This window comes from Channa argus, chromosome 20 (genome assembly GCF_033026475.1).
Source record: "Channa argus isolate prfri chromosome 20, Channa argus male v1.0, whole genome shotgun sequence".
NCBI classification, from domain to species: Eukaryota; Metazoa; Chordata; class Actinopteri; order Anabantiformes; family Channidae; genus Channa; species Channa argus.
Genome location: NC_090216.1, coordinates 11,489,115 through 11,498,689, shown reverse-complemented (window position 1 = coordinate 11,498,689; position 9,575 = coordinate 11,489,115). Strand labels below are relative to the sequence as shown.

Here is a 9,575-nt window from a genome sequence, read left to right as displayed (position 1 = left end):
ACAGCAAACTTAAGAAGTCAGATTATGGACAAACACCGCCATATATAAGCCAATAAATATTTTAACAAATTATTTAATTCTTAGTCAACATTAGAGTAGCAGATTATCAAAAGTATCATTTTAAAAATACAGGAAACTGGATATTTTACAGGCGAAACATCTGTTTCTTAAAGACAGTGGTTTAAGCCAAAACTGGACTTGGACGTGTTGCTTCTTTATACTGTTATATCACCGATACAATTTCTAAACAATAAAAGGCAATACAGCAACTTGTTTTATTCATATTACTCCAATCATGCAACTTCGATGGTAAGATTACATTTTTGATGAACCAAGTCACGGGAAACCAAAGGTTTACAATATGCTGGAATTAAAATGTTTAAGCATTGAAACTTGTGGAACTAGTGAAATATTTTAGGTTTTCACGAATACTCTGTTGGAGAAGTTGGTTTGACCAGGAACTGTATTCAGAAACATTTGAGGAGGAAATGGCTGAAATGATCAGCACAAATAATGTCTCCATGTGTCTCCCACACAACCACGAGGCTTTCAGGATGACAAAAATCACTTTGTCCTGTTAAAAAACATTTTTTCTAGAAAACATAACCTGTTACACGTTTCATAACTTGATGAGTGTCGTTAATTGTTCAACAGCTTGCAGTTTTTGTCTTCAGCAAATGTCCTCTGACTTCAGTCAGGTTTGCTCTGATCCAAAGATGAGCTGTCATCTTCCAGACTGTCTTTGAACTCATAATCCCATGAGGTTCTTGCCCTTTTTCTTAGGTAACTTAGGTTTTCTCTCGCTTTTCTTGTCTGATTCTTTGTTCTTCTGTTTGGCTTTAATCTCTGCTTCCCACTGTTTTTTCACTAATGTATATAGCCTCATAGTGGCCTGTGCATCCTGGACCTGAAAAACCATGAAAGACAGAATTCATACAAGTATTTGTTTGAGAGACACAGTTCATCACTGCATATGCAAAAACAACTTGGAGTTTTACTATATAAGAAAAACAAATAAACAAGATTCAGCAACAGTGCCATCTTCTCCAAACCAAGCCAAAGTGGGAAACGGTCCTGTTATCTGATTGTTAAGTCTTTTAGAAATAGTGAAAGCTGTGGCATCTGGATCAGTTGTTATCACTGCAGAGTTAAAAGCCAGCATCTGTGATACTGTGGGGGGCAGTAAAGCACACAGCATCAATAACTTGCACATTTCTGAAGAGACTATTATTGTATAACAATACATACAGGTTTTGAAGTAACATGCCATCATGCTCATCATGTCTTCTTCAAAGACACGATGACAGTGACAGTGCTAAACCACATTCTGCAGATATTAAAACAGTGTGGCTCTGCAGTAAAAGGGGTCTCACGTGCTAAACTAAAGTCCAGAATTGTCGACCACTGAGAATATTTGGTGCATTATAAAGTGGAAATTATTTTAAAAAATGAGGCCATGAACTGTTGAGTAGCTATAAGGCTGAATTAAGCAAGACTGGTCAGAAATTCTCTTTGTAAAGTGAAATAACTGGTCTCCTCAATTCTCAAACACGTACAGAATGACAAAATACAGTGGGAGACGGGACCTTTACCAACTTTTTAAAAACATGTTGCTGGCTTTAAATTAAAAGTGAGCAAACAGCAAAACTCATCACTTTCAACTTAAATTGTCTTTGCACCTTCAATGAAATCTAGATTTTAAATTATTTGTATTATTTATTTTTTTTTACGTATTACAATATCTCAACTTTTTTGGAAACAGGGCTGTAAATGTTTCACATGAAAGCCAGAAAACATTGCATCCCATTATTAATATTAAAAATATAAGCAGATAAAACAGTGATGGATATTATAGGTTAGCTGTGTATGATGTTTTGGGGACTTACAGATGAATGTTCACCCTGCTGGACCTTCACATTTAGTACTTCTCTGCAGAGAACTTTTAATGAGGGTCGACCACTCTAAAAAAGAAAATAGTTTTATTTTTTTTACATGTATTTGGGAATTTTCGTGATGAAGTTCATAAAATATAAAATGCCTTGGCAATATGTCATATGATTACCTTCGCAATCTTCTTAAAAGGTTTGTATTTCTGTGTGTCCCGGATTTTCTTTTTCGGATGATCTAAGAGTAAAATCTGAAACAAGAGTTTAAGATTGTTTACTGTACATTAAATTTGAATATCACATTGGTTCTCTTCCATATATTACTTCCAGGCTACCTTTAAGTCATTGTGTATAGCATGTCCAACCACTAGTCTCCCCTTCAGGATCTCCGCAACCTCCCTCTGCACAGTCTGGACATCCTCACCTGCAGCCAAGCAAACATGGATGTAAGACTATTTTAAGGCAAATAAATACAACCTGCTGCTTCCCTTTCTTATACAGCTCTAAAATGTTTCACTGCTCACCATTTTTGATGTCGTCTGGTCTAATGCCACTGACGGCTGTCCTGTAGTCTTTCACCTTCTCTGTGGGTTTCACATATTTGTCATAGATGCACTTCCCAAACTGGTTCACCAGGGACACGCGCGCCAAGATGCTGTCCTCTCCATCAGGACCGACTCCCACCATCTCACAATCGATTGCTACAGCTTTGGTGAGGCTAATATTAATTGAATGGCGATAAAAGAGAACAGTCATTACTACTATGAAAATCTACCTGGGGAGCCAAAGCTTGTTGTCTCTGTTTTTGTTAGATACACTGTTAGAGATAATGGTTTATTAGTTTTGACTCATTCGTTTCATCTAAACACAAAAACTACCTTTCCATCTACTGACTAATATATGAATACATATTGAACACGTTTTAACATTTTCTTCACTGTCAATTATTTTACAGTTCCCTGTTATGAATATGTTTTACACAAGGCAGCTTTAGGACCAGACAACAGAAGCAATGTTGTCACAACATAAAAAAAATAAAATAAATGCAAACCTGACCATTAGGAATAATTTTTTGTAAAATATAATGTTTGTCAGTGGACTTCAAAGTTTCGGCTGCAGAAACTTTACTCCTTAGATGCAATCTATATTTGTGTGTGTTGCCAAACACACACAAATATGGAGATTTTGCCATACTGTTCATTTTCCGTTGCTCTCTTTCTGTAATTCTGCAACTCTTTAATGTATTAAAGCACATTACCTTGCCAGTTATTTGTTTTGGGCATCAGTCAAAACACACAACTGAGTCAACTGTCTTTACAAAAGAATCCCTCTCTATTTATAATAATACTATATTATGAAAATACACATTTTGTTTACCCTTTCTAAAGTGGCAATATTCTCAAATCTATTAATTCAGAGACACAAATTGACTTTAAATTCACAGCTGTTGACTTTTATGCTTAAAAAATTAATGGGAAACATCCGTTGCCAGGCAGGCAATTAACAAATTTCTATGGAATATATGGAACATATTTGTTTTAAATGTACCAACAAAAAAAAAAAGTACAGCCACGCTAGGATCATTTTGAAAGTACTGCCAGTACCACCAGTGTTGCTTGGGTCATGTAGGTTTAATCAGTTTATGACTTAACCTGTCAACTCAGAAAAAATGTATGAAATTACTATTTAAAATAACATAATTATGATGAAAAACTAAAAGTAAATAAAAAATAAACACAAAATGTAGAAATCAGGTGTTCCTGATCTACAATGTATCAGCATTGTAAAAAGATCTGCAGATATCAAGGTGCTAAGCAATTAAATTCTTTGTTGTACTTGTGTTGATTTTTGTCATATAATGGTGATTAAATAAAATCTAAGGTTGAAAAAAATGAAAGATAGCCTTCTGATTTATTTTGTGAATGTTTTCAACTCATCCTTTCCCCTTAAAAGTTACTATTAATGCATTACCTTATTTATTACCTACTTCTGTGAGGCACCAATATTCACTCACCCCTCAAAAGCCTTTTCTTTAACCAGGGCGCTCTCTGTGTCCTTGTTCTTGCAAATACCCTGCTTCTTTCTCATTATCTCTGCTGCCTCTGCTCCAACTGTAGCCTCAATGTCATCAGGGTCCACATCATCAAACCAAAGGTCCTCTCTACATTAGCAAAGGACAAGATAATTTTAACATTCATAATTTATCATTACCGAAACAAAAATTGGTGCTGTGTACTTACTCTGTAAGTTTTGTCTCTTCAACTGCAGGCTTCTTTTTTTTGGCACCTTTTTCATAGTTTGACTTTCCATTGTCCCTTTGTCTTTTTAGAGGGGTAGATTGTTTTGTCTTTGAAACAGCTGGAACCTTTGGGTCCACCCCAGAGTCCTTGGGAACAACACTGTTAGAAACAGTTCTGTGCTTTATTTTTTTCCCAACATCTGTCTGTCTAGGACCAGCATTGTTCTTGGAAATATTTCTAGAATCATTTTCTCTAGCCTTCTCTTTTTGCAGAGCACCATTTTGATCTTTGTGCATCACTGTCTGCTTCTTCTCTGGCTGACTGGCCTTTAACATCTGTGAAAGATTTGCAAAGTTATAAAAAAGTACTCATATTACAAAATGTAACAAGAAAAAAAACTACAAAACTCTTCCCACTAAACAACAAAAAGAGAGCAAACGCTTACCTCTTGTAATATTTTCCAGTTGGCAGAGAACTGCTGGGCATCTTTCGGAGGTTGCATTTGTTGAACTTTTCCTTGATCATTTGAGTGGACTTTTTTCTTTTGGAACTTCTTTTCCAACCAGTGTTTATTTTTCTTTTTTGCGTTGTTTTTCTTTTTAGAAGTGGATTGTTGTGTTTTTGCTGGAAAGTCTGTTTTCTTTGCTTTCTTCTTTGACATAATGAAAACTAACGATAAAATATATTAAATAGTATTTGGGTCAATGTGTGAAGACTGGTGACCGTCCTCAGCCACGCTGAACCACCGAGCCCCGTCTCCTGCTTACCAGGTAAACTCAAATAAGTTTATATGTCAATGTCACAAAAACAAATGTTTCCACAGTAGCCAAGAGTTAAAGTACCATGTAGCTACGCCGACGCGTGGAATTAGCTACGGTTTTTACCTCATCTACTGACAAAACTGCAGCTCACTAGTAACGTTCAGGTACTCCACAGCCATGCTGATATGTATATTTCCGATATGTGTGACAGCCACATGCTTCCGGGATAAAACACGACACCGCACATACCAGTCTCTAGTTAATTATAATGCTTAATAATACAAAGACTATTGTGTGGTTTGGCATATTAACTTTCACTCACATTTTATTATATATCAATACGTTAAAATTCTATTGGTTTAGCTATTGAGTTGCGTTTTAATTCCCAACGCGGAACTAGTTTTCTGCTGAACGTTTCACGCCTTACCAGATTTTTTATGGGACAGGTAAGCTAGTAGATCGACGAGGCTGGTATGGTGACAGATTTATTTTTGTTTAAGAAAAATACGTTTTTCCTGGTAGAAAATTGATTTTGCCTTACATTAGTCATAGTAAGCGTTGTTGACATTTTGGCTAACATGTCGGCTCAGATATTTTGAAATCTCGTGGTAAATATCCAAAACTAATTTTCTGTTCGTTGTAGGGCCTTGGGATGTTTTGAGAACCCCCAACTAGTTGAAACGAGGGTACTGTCAGTATGCTGCTAACATAGTAGCTAGATGAATTACATTTTCATATGTCTCGTTACCTTTGAAACCCATGGTTTAAATCTAGTTTTTTCCCATAACACAATTTTTATTTTGGTTTCAGATCATGGTGGAAAACTCTCCTTCCCCCCTGCCTGAGAGAGCCATTTATGGATTTGTCCTTTTTCTTGGCTCACAGTTTGGCTTCTGTAAGTTATGGTATTATTTCATTTTTCCATTATTTAAAATATTACTGTCAAATTTAACAAAACACACATTGAGTTTATATGCTGCCACACACATACTAGTACCTCGCTTGTATTATCATTGTATCAAACAAAACTCTTTTTTTTTCCAGAAACATAAACAAAAGTGACCTTTACAAAATTAAAAAAAAAAAATGGCCAGGATACTTATTTACCAGTAATTCTACATTCCAGATATAAGCCTATTTATACTTTATTCTTTTAAATGTATTAATTGTATTTAGGCTCCACCAGTGATGATTTGGGTGAGTTACTTTAGATGCACTTAATTTCTGCACTTACTTTACCTCTGTTTTCACTTTTACATGGAAGTTTATGTAATTTCTTTGTCAAAAAAGACAAATTAAACCAACCATAATTCAATTTTGTATAAAAATAAATAATATATGGTAATAACTTCCAAAGGGGTGGTTCTTTTGTATACACACTTTTTCTCCTTGCTCAGCTACAAATCAAACTAATATTATTTGATCCCGTTCATGCATTAACATAAAAATGTCTCCCTTTGACCTTGTAGCTAGGGATAAATGCTTTTAGCTTTATACTGCGGTGAGAAAACATTTTGGTGTCCGCTTTAGTAAGAAGCTGGACAAATTACTCTAAACGGAAGTCAAATGTAGACACTAACCACACTCACAGTCACATGACAGGAACTGTAACTCTGTAGTACCACTGAAAACAAAGTCTGATTCTTAATTTCCCATTGCGAGACACTCCGACATGACATCTACTTTCCTTTTTTTATCTCATTAGTTTTGTATTGTCTGTGGGCTTTCATACCTGAGGAGTGGCTCCATTCAATAGGGCTCACTTACTGGCCTCAAAAGCAAGTTGAAATCATTCTCTTCATATTTTTTTATTCAATAATGAGTACCCACTCATACTGTAGAAGGTTTATGATCTACTAACTGAAATATTTTGGCTTGTGTAGATATTGGGCTCTTGCAGTGCCAATCTATCTCCTTGTTGCATTAATCGTCTTTGTGATGGTGTTGTTTGGAGTGAATATGAACAACACAGCTCCTCTGGACTCTGTGGATAACGTTACAGGTGAGGTTCTTATATGTTAACTTTGAATAATAATATTATTGTAATTGAAAGTATCAGTACTCCCACTTCTGCCCCCACTTCAATGATCAGTTCTGCAATTATTTAAAAATGGATTAAAGATAAGATAAGCCTTTATTGATCCCACAATGGGGAAATTCGAGTTTTCCAGCAGCAAAAAGACAAGCACCAGATATTCCACCACACATTAAATCAAAGATTTTTCCCCTCACCTAAACAAATATTGCACAAAAAAGAAGAAGAAAGATGAAGCTGCTTGGATAAGTAGCGAAACATTTCTAACCAGGAAACCAAACCTGGAGGACTGAGAATCTTCACCGACATTCCACAAAAAAGTTACATAACAGACACAAAATTTTAATAACCACACACATAACAAACTCTCCCATTTGTGTCTCACTGTATTGATGTGTTGTTTGATAGCTGTGGGGAGGAATGACCTGCGATAGCATACATGGGGGGTGTAACAGTCTTGTGCTGAAGGGGCTGCTCAGAGCCTCCACAGTGTGGTGCAGGGTGTGTTATCCATGATAGATGTCAGTTTGGCCAACATCCTTCTGTCCGCTGCCTCCTTGGTAGAATCGAGTGAGCAGCCCAGGACAGAGCAGGCTCTCTTAACTAGCTTATTCCTTCCTGTGTCTGTCCGTGCTGCCAGCCGCTCAGCACACAACAGCGTAGAAAACTGCAAAGGCCATCACAGTTTCATAGAAAGTTCGGAGAAGAGCCATGCTCACACCAAAGGACCTCAGATCCTCAGCAGGTGGGGACGACGCTGGCCCTTCCTGTACAGCGCATCAGTGTTGTTAGACCAGTTCAGTTCATTGTTGAGCGGCACACCCAGGTATTTAAATGTGTCCACACACTCTATGTCTGAGCCCTGGATGCTCACCGGTGTGCTTAATAGGAGTTTCTGCCGTTAGTCCTTCACCAACTCCTTTGTCTTGCTGGTGCTCAGGAGCAGGTGGTTTGTTTCAAGTCAACAAAGTCTGTTATGACCCCCCTGTATTCCTGCTCATTTTCCTCAAACACACTGCCAACTTCTTCAGGGGACAGTGGGTCAAGTTGCACTTTAAGTGCGACGTGTAGAGGGTGAACAGAAATAGGGAAAGCGCCGTCCCCCTGGAGGGCCCCCATGTTACAGACCACCACACCTGACACATAGTTGCGCAGTCTCACATACTGTGGTTTGTCAGTGAGGCAGTTGATGGTCTGTGCAGCCAGATGTTGGTCCATGCCTGCCACCTCCAGCTTCCCCTGCAGCAGTTACGGCTGAATGGTATTAAAAGCACTGGAGAAGTTGAAGAACATGACCCTCACAGTGCTCCCAGGGGACTCCAGTTTGGATATTTCCTGATGCAGCAGGGAGATGACAGCATCATTCACCCTGATGCCTGTTCAATAAGCGAACTGCAGCGTTGACCTCACCTGGGAGCGGAGGTGGCTGAGGATGATCCCCTTGATGGTCTTCATAAGGTGGGAGCTTAAGGCGGCAGGTCTGTTGTGATTCAGCTCCCTGGGATGCGTTGCTTTAGAAAGTAGAACAAGACAGGAGGGCTTCCATAAAACCGAGGCTCAGATAAAATATTACCGGACCACGTCACTGAGTTGCTCTCAGCACACTCCCTGAGGAGTGTCATACATCATAATCAAACTTGATTTCACATCATACTTCTTAACATCAGAAAACACTTAAATGATAGGAGGCTTCATTCATGCAACTGTGTCTTTCCTGACCCTAACATCCTTTAACCCCCCCGCCCCCCCCCGCCCCCGGCACCTGCCCAATGCTCCACCGAGAAGGATGGGTTGAAAGCAGAGAAAGAATTTCATTATTACATGTATGTGCAATATGTATATGTGCTCAATGATAATTAAGGTTGTTCTTCTTCTGTCACAGATGTGTATGCTCACAGCCAGACAACAGAAATCTGCCACGAGGGTGGAATACAAAGACTGAAAGATGTTTCTATTAGCGAAGTTAACAAAATGTTCTATTTATCCCCCAAGCTATAACATACAAATAGAATTGTTAAACCTGGAGTGAAGCTGCTGGGCATTCATCGTGGTTCATTTTTTACACTTAGTTTCTAAAAGAAAAAGGATTTAAGTTTATTTATCCACTATTTATTTGGGAAAAGATACACTCAATGAATGTGCTTTTTACAACTTTAATTGGCTAAAAAAATTTACTTTATTTTCATATCAGTGAAGTGACGTGTAATGTAAAAAATATCATGACATAGCGTGAATATCATGAGCAACTTGTAGATTACATTAAAAAGTGATGAATATTTTGTTAATACTTTCTTTGTTTTATATGTCATATCCTGTTTTCAATGTGAGAGTGAGAAGTAAAGCAGCAACACGTCAAGTGTGTTTAGTGACTTTGAACTAGTGTTTAAAGAACATGTTTAAGGCAGTATTTGAAAAACAATTCATTGTGAAATACATCTGTCTGACTGGTCTGAAAGTTTAGTGTCAGCTAATGTGTACAATTAATGACTTTATACTACTGCTTGCTTTTGCTTGCCTTGTACCTCACTTGTAAGTCGCTTTGGATAAAAGCGTCTGCTAAATGACTAAATGTAAATGTACTGTATAAAATTAAAAACTGAAAAGTATTTTCTTAAGTGAAGAGGGAAAATAAAAAAAAATGCTGAGTGTTGCA

At 37.5% G+C, this 9,575-nt stretch overlaps 2 protein-coding genes across 5 annotated transcripts; one reads left to right on the top strand and one right to left on the bottom strand.

Moving 5' to 3' along the window:
- Positions 1-55: 55 nt before the first annotated feature.
- rexo4 (REX4 homolog, 3'-5' exonuclease) lies at positions 56-5,096 on the bottom strand. The gene is made up of 8 exons (XM_067489405.1): positions 4,572-5,096; positions 4,127-4,461; positions 3,901-4,047; positions 2,411-2,604; positions 2,222-2,310; positions 2,063-2,137; positions 1,887-1,961; positions 56-907 (listed from the first exon to the last, which is right to left on the bottom strand). The coding sequence occupies exons 1-8, from the start codon at positions 4,785-4,787 to the stop codon at positions 749-751; spliced, it is 1,290 nt and encodes a 429-aa protein (XP_067345506.1). The 5' UTR covers positions 4,788-5,096; the 3' UTR covers positions 56-748.
- Positions 5,097-5,320: 224 nt separating this feature from the next.
- On the top strand, positions 5,321-9,572 carry pigp (phosphatidylinositol glycan anchor biosynthesis, class P). 4 transcript variants are annotated; one of them, XM_067489407.1, is made up of 6 exons: positions 5,340-5,358; positions 5,531-5,573; positions 5,698-5,782; positions 6,593-6,665; positions 6,771-6,889; positions 8,805-9,572. In XM_067489407.1, the coding sequence occupies exons 3-6, from the start codon at positions 5,701-5,703 to the stop codon at positions 8,918-8,920; spliced, it is 390 nt and encodes a 129-aa protein (XP_067345508.1). In that variant the 5' UTR covers positions 5,340-5,358; positions 5,531-5,573; positions 5,698-5,700; the 3' UTR covers positions 8,921-9,572. The 4 variants fall into 4 exon arrangements, with proteins under 4 accessions (XP_067345510.1, XP_067345508.1, XP_067345511.1 ...); XM_067489410.1 differs by having other exon boundaries at positions 5,349-5,438; XM_067489409.1 differs by lacking the exon at positions 5,531-5,573 and having other exon boundaries at positions 5,321-5,495.
- Positions 9,573-9,575: the final 3 nt, after the last annotated feature.

Coding starts and splice junctions, on each gene's coding strand:
- pigp (XM_067489409.1), top strand. CDS start 5,701: ATGGTGGAAAACTCTCCTTCCCCCCTGCCTGAGAGAGCCATTTATGGA. Junction 5,783..6,592: donor TGGCTCACAGTTTGGCTTCT/GTAAGTTATGGT, acceptor TTATCTCATTAG/TTTTGTATTGTCTGTGGGCT. Junction 6,890..8,804: donor CTCTGTGGATAACGTTACAG/GTGAGGTTCTTA, acceptor CTTCTGTCACAG/ATGTGTATGCTCACAGCCAG.
- rexo4 (XM_067489405.1), bottom strand. CDS start 4,787: ATGTCAAAGAAGAAAGCAAAGAAAACAGACTTTCCAGCAAAAACACAA. Junction 4,048..4,126: donor GAAGAGACAAAACTTACAGA/GTAAGTACACAG, acceptor TTGCTAATGTAG/AGAGGACCTTTGGTTTGATG. Junction 2,605..3,900: donor AAAGAAAAGGCTTTTGAGGG/GTGAGTGAATAT, acceptor AATTAATATTAG/CCTCACCAAAGCTGTAGCAA.